This window comes from Heterodontus francisci, chromosome 27 (assembly GCF_036365525.1).
Source record: "Heterodontus francisci isolate sHetFra1 chromosome 27, sHetFra1.hap1, whole genome shotgun sequence".
Classification (NCBI taxonomy): Eukaryota; Metazoa; Chordata; class Chondrichthyes; order Heterodontiformes; family Heterodontidae; genus Heterodontus; species Heterodontus francisci.
The window spans coordinates 45701555-45718284 of record NC_090397.1 but is presented as its reverse complement, the minus strand read 5'-3'; the positions used below and the strand labels follow the sequence as shown (position 1 = coordinate 45718284).

General features: G+C 42.2%; 1 protein-coding gene across 2 annotated transcripts in view; it reads left to right on the top strand.

Moving 5' to 3' along the window:
• reln (reelin) overlaps positions 1–16730 on the top strand; it is a 399693-nt gene that overhangs the window by 350662 nt on the left and 32301 nt on the right. For both annotated transcript variants that reach the window (XM_068059265.1, XM_068059264.1), the window contains exons 48-52: positions 787–964; positions 3002–3195; positions 7155–7408; positions 9512–9675; positions 11953–12167. In XM_068059265.1, coding sequence (XP_067915366.1) covers positions 787–964; positions 3002–3195; positions 7155–7408; positions 9512–9675; positions 11953–12167 — 1005 coding nt within the window. The remainder of the gene's footprint in view (positions 1–786; positions 965–3001; positions 3196–7154; positions 7409–9511; positions 9676–11952; positions 12168–16730) is intronic.

The window sequence follows — 16730 nt, the reverse complement described above, 5'->3', positions numbered from 1 at the left end:
GAGTTCAGTACTTTGCAAACTGGAATCCAGTGTAGGTGTGTAAGTGGGATTTCCGCTGCACATCTCAGCACAAAGTATTTCATTTTGTCCACACTGGTAGAAATAAGTCCATCTGAAAATTAGTCAGGTTCTACATTATTTTTAAGCCACCTGTAATGTCTGACATGGCTGGAGTTTATACAGAATAATAGAACTCCGTGTTTAAGCATATTTTGGGGAAGCAGGGAGAGTAAGTATGAAAGTATTTTTATTGCCGTGTCCCAGTTTGCTCTTACTCGCTCTGCCTTCTCCACACTGCACCACAGGCTGTATATCCACTCATACATTTACGTATTCATGTTTCTATTAATGAAGAACCTAGGCCATAGTGCACAAACCACCAAGGTTGAAAAGCATAGGAGAGGAGACAAGGTAAACCAGGAAAGGGCATTTAGTTGGTGCCAGAAGTAATGATCATTTGCTGTCAAAGCTAAAATAAAAGACTTACTGATGCCAGTAACCCAACACCATATACCCAGTAGTTCTCACTAACTCTCACTATTCCAGAGTTTACTGATAGTAAGAGGCTTGATTTTTGGTGAGTGACATTTTACTGGATACAAGCAGCATTCACTTTCAGAATATGCTAGTTGGCCTTTTATGCCCCTGTTCAGAGAAAAAGTTTAAAAGATACACAGTTTCTCTTTCTTTGTATAACTTTTTTTCTGCAAGACTGTAATTCTTTCTGCATTCCCTCTCGCTGTCTTTATGATTGTGCTATATCTAATGCTTTTCCCTTGAATTCAGCTGTGACGAGCACTGGGGTGGGGTATACTGCGATGAACCAGAGACAAGTCTACCTCGGCAGCTAAAAGACAATTTTAACAGATCCCCCTCCAGCAACAATTGGCTGATGGTTAACGGCGGCAAACTCAGCACCGTCTGCGGAGTTGTGGCCTCTGGAATGGCTCTGCACTTCAGTGGAGTAAGTATGATGTTTCAGATTCAATTGCTGTCAAGCCACTGACTATGTCAGTGTGTTTTCACTTGGTGTAAGTAGATCAGTGGTCTGTGATACTGAGAGATTTGCTTCAATTCTGCTAGAGAAAAAGACCTGGTGTTACTGGAGTCCCAATAATGTGTCGTTACATACCTTCAACTTTAACTTCATATCCTCTGCATATCCTTTCACCTACACTACACAGCCTCTGCTTGGTGCTGAATTATCTGATGCACTATAATTACTTCAGTCCCAGGGATAGGGAATGGGAAAAAAACATCAGACAAAGTTCCCATTCTTTATCACTATCCAATGATGCTTCCTGGAAATGGGCACCTTTCGACATCAGGTCATGCTCAGGTAATGCTCGGCTTACATACCATCTTGGCTGTGCGGGAGTCAGATGCTTGTTGGACAGAAGATGAATTGATTTTCTTGTTCTCTTCTGTTGCTTACTCATGAATCTTTCCATGGCACATCACCAATTCGATATAAGAGACTGATAGCTGGGATTATGCTTCGCCTAACTCCTCCCCCTCACCACCCATAAACAGGTTTGATTTACCTCCAAGCCTCTATTCACAACTCAGTAATTTAAGAGTCAATATTTTGTCAGTGTAGCACTACTTACAGACTCGGGTATTATTGTTTTCAGGGTTTTTTATGAAACCGCCTGAGATGAATGAAATGTAGAGAAATGACATTATAGTGAGTCTGCTTTTGTATCAGGGTCATTCGAATAAATATTATCAGAACAATTCTGTGTCACACTGAAAGAGGAAGGAATGAGAGTCAAAGTTGTTTCCTGGATTGGCTGAGGTCTGAATTTAATTACCTGACTTTTGGCTTTTCTTTCCATTGTGAATTTGTACTTTAATTATCATCCTCAGCTTGTTTGTGTAGCAGTGAAATAAATTCAGAAGTTGCCTAAATGAGCAGCTATTCAGAATTAAAATGAATGGATATGTTGTGGATCAATGGGAAATTTGTATCGCACTGCAAGTTTGATTCTGACCCAAGACTGTTCCTGGTACCAGTTTGGAATTCAGCTCATGTAAATGAATAATTCGTTGCTCGATTCTAATTCCATCTGACACCTGCACAGTGCAAGTCACTGTTAGCAGCATGTAATGTGCACATGTACTTTACATGTGTTCCAAACCTCATCTTAAAGCATGAGTGCATCCTGACAATAAAGCACAGATGGTGGGCTTTTCTTTTTAATTTAGTTTTTGTTATCTTTGTGCTGTTTAGTTTAGAGATACAGCACTGAAACAGGCCCTTCGGCCCACCGAGTCTGTGCCGACCATCAACCACCCATTTTATACTAATCCTACACTAATTCCACATTACTACCACATCCCCACCTGTCTCTATATTTCCCTACCACCTACCTATACTAGGGGCAATTAACCTATTAACCAGCAAGTCTTTGGCATGTGGGAGGAAACCGGAGCACCCGGAGAAAACCCACGCAGACACAGGGAGAACTTGCAAACTCCACACAGGCAGTCCCCAGAATTGAACCCAGGTCGCTGGAGCTGTGAGGCTGCGGTGATAACCACTGCGCCACTGTGCTGTTCCTATTGGAGTTGTGCCAATGCCATTTTAACAGTACTTCAGCCACGGCCATTACACGGCCCACTCATATCCATGATGAAGATGGAAAGGCAGAGTTCCATACTTAGGAACTCAAAGTCTGATGCAGAATGATCAGTTTACCAGCCTCTCTCTCGCAACCAATTCAGTATGGCACGAAACACCGCTAGTTAATATATATTAATAAGATCATGTTGGTTGTTCCAGAAAAGAGAACTTGAAAACCATAAATGACCCATAAATTCTCCAAAGGATGAGAGTGCTGTAGAGTTAACCTTTGTTTCCAGGCTCTTAGACAAATCAACACAATCATTTTATTTTCCATTAAGTTTTGAACATATATGATGCTGAGACAAACTGGCATCCAAAATGCCCGAAAAACCAGTAAAATTTGCTTCTGATTGAATTTTTCCTTGGCTTTAGGGTTGCAGTCGTCAGTTGGTGACAGTGGATCTGGACCTGACAGATGCTGATTTTATCCAGTTTTACTTCATGTATGGCTGCCTTGTTCCCCCTAACAACCGCAATCAGGGAGTCTTCCTGGATTATTCTGTTAATGGAGGCATCACATGGAACATCTTGATGGAAATATTCTTCGATCAGTACAATAAGCCTTGGTGAGTAACTCAAGTGCTCATACACCAGGTTAACTTCCTTAATGGCCAAATAATTGTTAACTTTTATAAAGTAACAACAATAACAGAGGCTGCATGTACACTTTTAACTGCTGTGCTACACAAGCAGTGTAAATGGAGCCAGAATCTGGCAGTGGGAATTCACCTGACACCAGAGGCATTTGAATGGACTCTCTCACTCTGCTTCATTTTGGAATCAGTTTGGGCCTTTACAGCTGATTTACACTCCAAGTTTAGTGTTGCAGAGAGAGCAATGAAGATGAAGTTGGCCTTCGTTCATATTAGTTCTTGTTAGTCTTTTCAAAAGATTAAGGCACCTGTTGTGTTTACATTGGGTTTAATTTCGATATCCCATTTAACTCTGAGCAATGCATATATCACACTGTTAAATAGCCAACTGGTTTATTTAAAGCACAATAACATTAACTATAAAAGATCTTACAGATTGGAGCACACGTCTTAACAGCAGCCTGTGTCTCTGAGACAGATTCAAAATGACTCTCGGAAGCTTCCAGAAATCTCCAACAATTCCACTTCTGCTCTCTAACTCCACCCGGTAGTTTAAGCAATCAAACTGATCAGTCAAACACTACATTTTTCCCCCTTTTAACTAAAGACATTATTTTTACATTAATGTATTCTAAACAACAAACATATATACATTAGGTTATTTCTTAGCATTCAACTTTTTGGTTTGCTTTAGGTACAGAGATAGTCTTTGAGATAGGCAGGTTTCTTAGGTCTTCGATTAGATCTATGAATTTGAGGTTGTTGATCTGTTTGACTGGCTTGATGAGACGGATTATCAATATCATACAGAGGAAAAGAAAATGTATCCTCATAACCACTGTCCTCAGATTATCCTGGTCTGCTCCCGATTAAACATTTTGCATTCCACCTGCTGTTGTCAGCCTACAGATAAGCATTTGTAACGAGCAAACATTTAATCTGCTTTGGACCTGATACTGATGAAGCAAGTTTGTGGTTGTGATTTGGCTGTTTGATTCGAACCCAATCTCCAACTTTAAACTGTGGTTCCCTAGCGCCTGTATGTTTGTAAAAGTATGTTTTTGTTTTCTCTTGTCGTCATGCGATTTCATCTGCTTTTGCTCTGACCTTGTTAACTGGTAGTGGTGGCTTGAGAATGGTCAGTGGCATGCGAAAGTTACGACCTATCATAAGTTTGGCTGGAGTCTTGCCGGTCAGAGAGTGTGGGGTGGATCTGCATGTGTGGAGTATGTGAACAGACTGTTTCAATGTTCTCCCCTCCACCATACTAGCTTTCAGGCTTTCCTTTATCACCCTGCCTGGACCCGGAGCTGGTGAAGCCACTGGCTGCCTACCATGCCAGCCCGGACTGGCAGCACTGCCGCCTCCATGTCCCTGCCCGAGCAGATAAAGAAACTTCAAGTACTTGAGGATAAACCTGGTCTCAAAAAGAAGGAATGTGTAAAAGAAAAGCAAAGTTTGCTGTATGGCTTCTTAAAAGCAAAAGCCCAAAATGACCTCAGTGAGCTGGAAATGAAATTTCAAAAGGAAGAGCTCTCCAAGGAGGGTTACCTGGCGAAAGTGAAAGTGCTGCTAAGTCCGGAGGTTTCCAAAGGGGATGGAGATTCTGAGCTTGATGTTAACTCAAATGGTAGCTCTGAAAATGGAGCTACGGACAACGATAAAAATAAGACCAATGGAGAGGCTGATGAGCCAAACAGCCAAGCGAGAACAATATGGAGACTGAAGCAGTGGTTTTCCTACAGCAAAGAGCTGAGGGAAGTGGCTAAGTAAAAGCAATGAAGGTAACAAATGGCTGGCAGGAAGTCCAAAGGTCACCAGGAATTCGGCAAAGCAGCAAGCTACAATCATTTCCATGTTTGCTAAAGTAGCAAACAAACACAAGTCGGAGGACCTAAATGAACTGGAAGCAACAAATGTTAAGGAAGAGGAATGTGATGAGCAGGGGGAGCAGGATGAGAAGAGAATTAAAGTGGAATCTGAACAAAAGCTGTCTGTTGGGACTGAGGCTACATCTGACTGCAAACCCAAAGCTGAACAAACTTCCCATATGCACAGACTGCAAACAGTTCTTGGATGACCCAGATCTCAAGTACTTCCAGGACGATCCTGGCGATGCATTGGAAGAGCCCGAGATGTTGACTAATGAGCATTTGTCACTGTTTGAAGGAACAAATGATGAAGGGTCTGAGAGTTATGATGACCTGACTCAACATAAAGTTACCTCTTTCAGAATTTATGATCGGAAAGGCCATCTGTGTCCTTTTGATACTGGCCTGATTGAAAAGAATGTCGAGCTATATTTCAGCGTTGCAGTGAAACCAATCTATGATGACAAACCCATCCTCAATGCCAAGTTTTTATGTTTACGCTGGGTTTAATTTCGATATCCAATTTAACTCTGAGCAATGCAGATATCACACGGTGTTAAATAACCAATTGGTTTATTTAAAGCACAATAACATTAACTGTAAAAGAGCTTACAGATCGGATTTGATGTCTTAACAGCAGCCTGTGTCTTTGAGACGGATTCAAAATGTCTCTCGGAAGCTTCCAGAAATCTCCCACAATTCCACTTCTGCTCTCTAACTCGACCTGGTGGTTTAAGCAATCAAACTGATCAGTCAAACACTACAGCACCTAGAATAGAAATATCAAATTAATGTTAAGATTTTGTAACTTTTCAAGGTGAGAATTTTTCAAACAGCAATCGTAGAGCAGTACAGCTCAGCAGGAGGTCATTTGGCCCATCAAGTCTGCACCGCTCTTGCAAAGAGCAATCTAGTTAGTCCCGCTCCCCTACTCTTTCCCCAAGTCCCTGCAATTTTTTCTCTTTCAAGTATTTATCCAATTCCTTTTTGAAGGCTACTATTGAATCTGTTTTCACCACCGCATTCCAAATCCTAACCACTCATTAGGTCAATAAGTTTTTCCTCATGTCCCCTCTGGTTCTTTTGCCAATCACCTTAAATCTGTGTCTTCTGGTTATTTATTGATCCTTCAGCTATTGGAAACAGTTTCTCTTTATTTACTCTGTCTAAATCCTTCACGATTTTAAACACCTCTATCAAATGTTCTCTTAGCCTTCTCTGCTCTAAGGCGAACAATCTGGAAGTTTTTTGTTATAATTCTCCTTTATTTAAATTCGTAAAAGAAATACCAACTTTCTTAGAAATTTCTAAATGTAATATGACTGCCAATGTTGTTGAGTCTGTTTCATTTTAGGTAGTTCAAAGGGTACAGCACCTTCTGAGTATTTTGGAGTCCAGCTCAGTGTCTACTACAGCTAGCTCTTGAGGCCCAGTTCAGTATTGAATGTAACATGCACCAGGCATAAACTTTTCTGCTGCAGTTTTTGCAGAGCACCCTCATTAGCTCATACTGTACACTTTTTTTCAAATAGAACCATAGACAAATTATGGCACAGAAGGAGGCTATTCAGCCCATTGTGTCTGCGCCGGCCGAAAAAACTAGCCCCCCAAATAATCGGTAAATTCAACTGTTTGTCCCATGTTTTGGTTATAACTTTCTCTGAATTCCCAGAGCATTTCCATTCATCAATTAAACCAATGTGTTAGGGGCATGTGAGAGTAAAACAGCTTCCAGATCTCCTTCCCTCACTCCCTGGAAGGAGTAACTGGCCTCTGCTTAACTGCTCTTTATCTGCCCCTAAGAGTTGATGGTCTGGTGAATCTCAGATAATAGCCGTTAAGGGGAAACGTGTTTAGTGTGAAAGAGGGGAAATTAACTCCTTAGCAGCCGGTTTAAAGTGAATAGTGATCCATTTGGCTGATTTTGACTGACATTTAACCAAATTTGTCCACGGCTGCTGGTTCATAAATATTAGTAATTTTAAACTTAGGTGTGTGTGCAATATAATTTTGAACAATTTCAAACTGAATATTATTAATCTACTTGTGGTTCAATTGTAGCTTTGTGAGCATTCTTCTACCACCTGAGGCCAAAGTAGTTGGCACTCGTTTCCGTTGGTGGCAGCCCACCCATGATGGACATGAGCAGAGTGACTGGGCTATTGACAATGTATTGATAGCTGGTACGGCTGGTGAGAGAACCTTCATGCTAGATACATTCAGCAGTACTCCTGTCCCATCACATGACCGAAGCCCCGCTGACAGTGGACCTGTTGGCAGGATCAGCTTTGACCTGTTTGAAGAAAGACCCACAGGTAAGTGATATTCCAGTCACCAATAGTCACTGAAATGCTGAAATGTCAGTCTGCTCTTAGAGTCCAGTGTTTAATTAGAAAGCTCCACAGAATGTTCTGCTCTGGGGCAGCATGCCTGCTCGTGGTCCTAAATCAATGTGGTCATATTCAACTAGAAACAGAAATACATTGAAACTGGCCTTAAAGACCACTTGTTTGCAGAATTAAGCTTCCAGTTACAGTCTCAAAATAGACTCAAGCTAATTACAGTTCTGTGGCCCATATGCAAGCTTCTAATACAGTCCTCTGATTCAGCCACATACTTCTAATTACAGACACATCTTTTGTTTCTTTACTTGGATTTGTACCACAAAATCTTTTGTCATTTAATCTCTCTTGCCCTCCGCCTTCTCACAAAGCTTCCCTTTTGTTCTTTTTCCACCCCCCCTTCCCCTTTCACTTGCTCAAAACCTGTTACATTTCTAACCCTTGCTGGTTCTGATGAAAGATCATCAACCTGTAATGTTAACTCTGTTTTTCTCTCCACAGATGCTGCCTGATCTGCTGAGTATTTCCAGCATTTCCTATTTTTGTTTCAGATTTCCAGCATCTGCAGTATTTTGCTTCTGTTCTAATTACAGTCCTCTGATCCAGACACAAGCTTCTAATTACAGTCCTTTGATTTAGACCAGAGTTGTCCAACCTTTTCACGTGGTGGGGGGGAGGGGCACATTACAATTCTGGTCTTAGTTAGGGGGCCGATGAGACAATTTCAGGAAGATAAAGGCATTAAAAATTAATCTTACTATTAATCAAAACAACAACAAATATGTATTTTTTTTGAAGAAGCTTTAAATGAAAAGATTAATTTATTGACTTACTTTCTCATCACTATGTTGGACACTGATTTAGTGAGATACCTGGCAATTTTTTGCTTGCACAAGTAGTCAATGTTTGCTCACAAATTTGTAGCGATGCAGAGTATTCCGGATAGATGTCCATCTGTCAGGAGTGATCTTGACCCTCTTTCCTCCTCTCGCTCTCTCTCTCTCTGTTGTTTCCCCCCCTCTCTGTTGTTCCCCCCTCTCTGTTGTTCCCCACCTCTGTGTCATCCTCCCTCTCTCTGTCCCCCCTTTCTCTCTATCTCTCTCTCCCCCCTCTCTTTTCCCCCCCCTCTCCCCCTTTCTGTCTCTGTCCCCCCCTTTCTCTGTTCCCCCACACTCTCTCCCCCACCCTTCTCTTGCTCTCTCTCTCTCTCTCTGACAGTTGTAGAGAGCAGGAGCGCTCAGCACAGCGGGTTTGTGGTTGGTTTGGTTTTTTAAAAATTGCACTGTCAGTTTCACAGATTCAGCGTTTTCCGGCGGCCTTTCAAAATAAAGCTGGAACCCACCAGAAAACCCGAATCTGTCCAAAGTTGCAAAACCACTGTTGCTGCTCCCAGGACCTGTCAGCTGTGAAACTGACTTGCAATTATTTTTTCATTCTGGAAGAAGATGATAATGGAAAATTTCTAATCTCTGAAATACATCCACGGGCCGTTTGGAAACCTTTGGAGAGGCGGATCCTGGCCCACGGGCCATATGTTGGACAACCCCCTGATTTAGACACAAGCTTCAGTTACAGTCCTGTGACCCAGACACGAGCTCCTAATTACAGTCCTGTAACCCAGACACAAGCTCCCAGTTACAGACCTATCACACTTTCACAAGCTTCTTATTACAATCCTGTAACCCAGACACAAGCTTCTAATTACAGTTGTGAGACCCAGACTCAATAGTATCTGGATTACAGCCAAATATTCAAATACTTGAGTAACTATACAACATTTTATCTTTACTATCACACTACAAAGGCACTGCAGATCTGACTAAACCAAAATGATAAATGGTATAATTACCATTCTCTCATTAGTAAATAAGAAGAGATTTAACATTAAGAATCTATAGGTGCATTGGTATACAAAAGTTATCCCATTGTTATTTGAGATGTGATAGCAAATTAAGGATTTATTACTGGGATGTAAGCAGGATGTATTCCTGTGTAAAATGTTTGCAACTAGTAATGTTTCACTAAAATGTGATTTTATCTTGAAAACTGATGGAAACTGTGAGAATATATTTGCAGCTTACAAACTAAACATGTACTGGATGTTCCATGATGAGTGCTCTGTGGAAAGATTCTGTGACTCCCCTGATGGAGTGATGCTCTGCGGCAGCCATGATGGTCGGGAAGTTGATACAACAACGCATGACCTCACACCTAGCGATGACTGGATTGTCCAGTTCAAGGTGAAGCCTTTCATTGCATCTTATGAAATAAAAATGAATATAATTATTGTATGCATTGAAAGAAATATGGATAGGCTAAATGGTAAAACTTTAAAAGGAATAGAGAAGCAAAGACTGAAGAGGTTCAAATACCTAAATAAATTTGAAGGATTGGTTGATAAAGCTGTAAAACTATGCTCCTCAACTAATGTAATCTAGGCTGACACTTCAGTGCAATGCTAAGGGAGAGCTGAATTGTCAGTCTTTTGGATGTTTGTGATTCTCCTTCAGTTTGCACAACATTTTGGAATAAAATAAAACAAAACGCAACAAAAGCAGCTGTTCGGCAATGCCTGGCAGTTAGTATTTTTGGTGGGCCCTTCATCAAATGATAGTCTCATGACCACTGTTAACTTGCACTCCTCATTCAGAAGTTGACAGATCAGTAAAGTATTGCCAGCATCCTCTCTTTTTATTTCAGGTTTCCGCCATTTGTGGTTTCTCTTTTCCACTCTCCTGTCAAGGACAGCTGAAACTGTCTCAATATGAACATAGAATTGTTAACAGGCTGGGCATCTTGACATGCATACAAATTAATATTGATATTTAGTTGTAATCATTACATTGGACTATTTGGGATTTTCTGTTTTACAGTTGAAAATAGCTCCAATGGCATTAGGCTTAAAAGGGACAAGTGCTTTGATGTAGTTTTGATTTTTCATCTTTTTGCTGATATAGTGGTCTTTGTGGTTTTTGGGCTAAATTTTTTTCATTAGAAAAGGCTGAACTTCACATGAACAAATAGGTTAATGTAATTACAAAGGACCAACCTCATTCAGTGAAAAATAACGATAGTTCTGGGATTTAGAGAAATTCAGCCAAAAGATCAAAACAACCACACTAAAGGATTTGGAAACAAAATCTAAATTATTCCCTTTTCCTTGTTTTGGAAATTGCTAAAGGATACACTTGAGCACAGGAAAGGTCAGAAATGATCTTGTTTACAGTAGCAACTTAGAACAACTTGGGTGGCACAGTGGATAGCACCGCTGCCTCACAGCTCCAGTGACCCGGGTTCGATTCTGGCTACTGCCTGTGGGGAGTTTGCAAGTTCTCCCTGTGACTGCGTGGGTTTCCGTCGGGTGCTCCGGTTTCCTCCCACAGCCAAAGACTTGCAGGTTGATAGGTAAATTGGCCATTGTAAATTTGTAGGGATGTGGTAGGGAATATGGGATTAATGTAGGATTAGTATAAATGGGTGGTTGTTGGTTGGCACAGACTTGGTGGGCTGAAGGGCCTGTTTCAGTGCTGTATCTCTAAATAAAATTTTAAAAAACTTAAACAGGGAACATGAGCCCACCCTGAACTTTTCAGTAACAGTAACTTAATAGAATTTAAAAATGCACTGTGTAAAACATTATCAGCTGAAAATCATTTTACTTGTAAAAACAATGTTATGAAACTGTTTCCTTGGGTGATAGACAGGAGGCAGGACTTGCACCTATGTAAAACCTTATCATGTCCTCAGGACATCCCAAACTGTTTTAATCTGAAATGCTGTCACCGTTGTTGTGTAGGTAAACGCAGCAATCACTTGCCACATAGCAAACAAGATGAATGTTCAATGATTTTTTTTTGATGGTGTTGATTGAGGGAGAAATATTGACCAACACACTGGGAGAACACCCAACTCTTCTTTGAAGAGTAACATAAGATATTTTATATCAGTAAAAGCTGGGCACTCAGTTTAACATCTCAACTGAAAGATGGTTCTACTGTCCCTTAGTATTGCACTGAAGTGTCAGTCTAGATTGAATCCTTGGATCCTAGCATGGGGCTTTAACACAATCTTCTGACTCAAATGCAATCAACTGAGGGAAGCTGCCACTCATGAACCAGAGTTTCTTGTACAAGAAAAATTGCTGTGTGAGCTTGGTGGAGCAGAACTCCTCCTAGATGCATGCCGGGGCAAGTGCTCCAGACCTGCAAGGATTCTTCCACAGCATCTGTCCTGATATAACCATGGAAGGAGAGTGGCCACAGCAGTTCTGCTGAAGAGCCCCAAGGCCCTTTCAAATTAGTGATGGGCCCAATTTCTTTTTTAAATCATCAACTCACATTGAGTCATTGTCCCTGCAGAATCAAGATAATCGATGTCCAGCAATGGTCTGGAACCTTTCCAAAGCCGGTTCTTCACTTTACAAAGTAATTGAAATGTCATTTCAATTATGGCAAACATAGTAATAAGTGGAAAAGGTCAATGATCCTTGCTGAAAGAACTCATTCAATATTTTTCAGATTTCAGTGGGCTGCAGAACTACAGAAAAAGTCATTCAGAATCAAGTTCATGTTCAGTATTCCACAGACTTCGGAGTTAACTGGCATTACCTGGTGCCACAGTGTCTACCAGCCGACCCACAGTGCTCTGGTGACATCACGCAGCCATCTGTGTTCTTCCCTGCCAAGGAGTGGAAAAGAGTCATTTATCCACTGCCAGAAAATCTGCTGGGCAAGTGAGTAAAAGGAGCTTTTGTAGTGAAGTGACCCTGCTCAATGGCTTCTCTTTGACGCTTTCTATCTTACAAAGCACTCAGTGGAAATCTGGGGTTTTCAAAGATATGTTTCTTCCCTGTTGAATACCACTAATGTTAACTGCAATTCCAGCTCTTCCCAAATGGGTCCTCTTACCTTTGTTAAATATTCAAATTCAAACCTGATAGTGCAACGCTCCCTACTCCCTCCCATTTAAGCTTTGGTGATTGAAGGTCCAAATTGCCCCAACCCACCTCCTCGGTGCCCCCTCCCACCCCCCTCACCTGACCACTGTCCCCAAATGAGAGTATTATCTTGATCTGTTCACATAACTGCTCCCCCACCGAACCCAAATTGTAAGTTTAGTGGAGCAAAGGGAAACTGCCTAGCTCTGAGGTCAGTTTGGACATGGTAATCACAAGAGCCCATGTCTCTGACCCCACTCCACCCCCAACCCAGCAGTAATCCCTGCCTGTGTGGAGTCATGGGCATCTCCCAACTCTCCTGTTATGTGAATGGTGAGACAAAAGGTAGTGCAGCCCTCCCAACCCCTTTCCAGGTAAAATCTCAGCCAAGTGGCAGAAATACAGCTCCCTCCACCTGCTCCCCTTGTCCTCTCCTGTTCCTCATCCTGCTTACCCCAATCCTCCTCTTCCTTCTCAGGTCCCTACTCATCTCCTCATCCCTTCCTCCCCCTCTCTCTCTCTCCCCCTTCCTCCTCCTTCACCTGGGTCAGTTATCTTCCAATTGACAAACTCACCTTTGACCTTGATTGTCCTGAATGCTGCATTTGGGTTCCACAAGGGCCACACGGCTCCAGACCTCATTGGAGCCTTGGTCCAAACATGGGCAAAAGAGCTGAAGTCCAGGGGTGCGGTGAGAGTAACTGCCCTTGACATCAAGGCGGCATTTAACCAAACATATGAGCATAGGAATTAGGAGCAGGAGTAGGCCACTCGAGCCTGCTCCGCCATTCAATAAGATCATGACTGATCTGATTGTAACCTCGACTCCACTTTCCCACCTACCCGCAATAACCTTTCACCCCCTTGCTTATCAAGTATCTATCTACCTCTACCTTAAAAATATTCAAAGACTCTGCTTCCACTGCCTTTTGAGGAAGAGAGTTCCAAAGACTCATAACCCTCTGAGAGAAAAAAAATTCTCCTCATCTCTGTCTTAAATGGGAAACCCCTTATTTTTAAAGTGACCCCATAAGGGGAAACAGCCTTTCCACATCCACCCTGTCAAGACCCCTTAGAATCTTATATGTTTCAATCAAGTTGCCTCTTGCACTTCTAAACTCCAGCAGATACAAGCATAGCCTGTACAACCTTTCCTCATAAGACAACCTGCTCATTCTGGGTATTAGTCTAGTAAACCTTCTTTGAATTGCTTCCAATGCATTTACATCCTTCCTTAAATAAGGAGACCAATGCTGTACACAGTACTCCAAATGTGGTCTCACCAATGTCCTGTATAACTGAAGTATACCCTCCATACTTTGGTATTTGATTCCCCTTGCAATAAACAATAACATTATATTCGCTTTCCTAATTACATGCCGTACCTGCATACTAACCTTTTGCGATTCATGCACTAGAACACCCAGATCCCTCAGCATCTCAGAGCCCTGCAATCTTTCACCACTTAGCTAATATGCTTTTTTATTCTTCCTGCCAAATTGGACAATTTCACATTTTCCCACATTGTACTCCATTTGCCAGATCTTTGCCCACTCACTTAACCCATCTATAACCCTTTGTAGCCTCCTTATGTCCTCTTCACAACTTATTTTCCTACATATCTTTGTGTCAACTGTAAATTTAGCAACCATACCTTCAGTCCCTTCATCCAAGTCATTTATACAAATTGTAAAAAGTTGAGGCCCCACGGATCCCTTGGGCATACCACTTGTTATATCTTGCTAATCTTCTATCCATGCCAATATGTTACCCCCTACACCATGAGTTTTTATTTTCCACAATAACCTTTGATATGGCACCTTATCAAATGCCTTCTGGACTGAGTGTGGCATCAAAGAGTCCTAGCAAAATTGAAGTCAGTGGGAATTGGGGGAACACACTCCACTGGTTGGACTCACACTTAGCATGAAGGAAGATGGTTGTGGTTGTTGGAGGTCAATCATCGCAGCCACAGGACATCACTGCAGGAGTTCCTCAGTGTAGTGTCCCAGGCCCAACTGTCTTCAGCTGCTTCATCAATGACCTTCCCTCCATCATAAGGTCAGAAGTAGAGATCTTCACTGATGATTGTACGATGTTCAGTACCATTCTCAACTCCTCAGGTACTAAAGCAGTCTGTGCCAGCATGCAGCAAGAACTGGACAACATTCAGGCTGGGACTGATAAATGGCAAGTAACAATCATGCCACACAAGTTCCAGGCAATGACGATCATCAACAAAAAAGTATCTAACCAGCTCCCCTCAACGTTCAATGGCATTAACATTGCTGAATCCCCCACTATCAACATTCCGGGGTCACCATTGACCAGAAACCTAACTAGACCAGCTATATAAGTACTGTGGCTACAAGAACAGGTCAGAGGCTGGGAATTCTGTGGCAAGTAACTCACCTCCTGACTCCCCAATGCCTGTCCACCATCTACAAGGCACAAATCAGGAATGTGATGGAATTCTCTCCACTTGCCTGGATGGGTGCAGCTCCAACAACACTCAAAAAGCTTGACAACATCCAGGACAAAGCAGCCCGCTTGATTGGCATCCCATCCACATCCTTAAACATTCATTCCCTCCAGCTCTGGCGCACAGTGGCATCTACTAGATGCACTGCAGCAACTCGCCAAGCCACCTTCGACAGCACCTTCCAAACCTGCAACCTCTACCACCTAGAAGGACAAGGGCAGCAGATGCATGGGAGCACCGCAACATGCAAGTTCCCCTCCAAGCCATGCACCATCCTGATTTGAAACTACATCTCTGTTCCTTCACTGTGGAATGATCAAAAATCTGGAGGTTCCACCACTGCCACCCCCCCACCCCACCCCACCCAGCAGCAATGTGGGCGAACCTACACCACATGGACTGCAATGGTTCAAGAAGGCGGCTCACCACCACCTTCTCAAGGGCAATTAAAGATGGGCAATGGCCTCCCAGCGATGCTCACGTCCCAGGAATTAATTTGAAAAAACGTAGTTTTGACCCCCTCCTATGTGTTGCATGGCAGGAGACCAATGAGTAAAATTCAAAAGCTTTCACCTGCCTGCACTTCCTGTCAACATTTTCCTTTATAAATTCCTATGCCCACGTTTATAATATTGTAATTACATCCTCCACCACCCCACTTGAACCACTGCAATGTTACCACTAGCAGAATGGTTTAATTACAGCATGACAAGTTTACATAAGCAATTTCCATTATAAATGTGGACATAGATATTTATAATGGAAATACAAACATAAAGGCTGAATGTATGACTTTAAAATGGGGGCTGAATTATGTCTGCTGCCCTGGTCCAAATGACCCTGCTTAACCTGAAGATGACAGTTGGTCTTAACTCCCTCTGCAATGCAATGGCAGGTCAGCTTATAGACATACAGTGCCTCTTTTGATTCTATGTGTGATCGAAACCCAACATGTACCTGTAGGAGACTAAACAGCATTATTTGAAACCAAAGTCCAGAAATAGAAATGAAAAAATGAAAAGTCAAAGTTTAATATGAACTATCTTTGATATTATTATTCAGTCATCATGAAGGACATTAAATATCTGCAATATCTGTTGGATGCTTAGAAGTAACATACTGTTCCAACATGAATCTAAACAATATTAGATGGATATGGCATTAATCAGCGGTGTAGGTCTATGTGGTGTAGGTACACCCACAGTGCTGCTGGATGTGGTGAGGGGAGGGTGGGTGGGCAATGGTGGAACTTCCAGATTTTTGACCATTCGACAGTGAAGGAACAGAGATGTAGTTTCAAATCAGGATGGTGTGTGGCTTGGAGGGGAACTTGCATGTTGTGGCATTCGCTATAGCTTTTGAAGTCAGTGTGAAATGGTCAGAACTTAGTCCTTGGTTCAGTTAAGGTGGTTGCTTAACATCGCTGGCCTGAGGCAGTGCTGGAAATTACCAATGTATGGCACCTTTCATCATTCCTCAGCTAAGTGAATGAGTGAATAATGTTTCTGTAGCAGTAAAACTGACTCCATATTGCTCTAAGCTATGGAACAGTGTCACTTCCATCTGAACAAGAAAGAAATTGGCCCTGCAAGCAGGAGAGGAGGGCCTGTTGTATATTTTAATTTCCTTAATGGCTAGATGGTTGGCCCAAAAGCTCTCTTAATGTCATCATTATTCGGAGGCCAGCTGAATATGACTGCATAGGTGTTGCCAGTAGTCATTTGCGCAGCGCCTGGCTGTTCTTTGTGCAGCGCTTCTGGCTGTTTTAAGTGCTACGGATGTTAACTCGCTGGGGGCTTTTTTGTAGTTCAGCAGTGCAATGCGCTTCAGCTGGCCTCAGACACCGGAAACATCAGAGGAATGTATGATGGCATTAA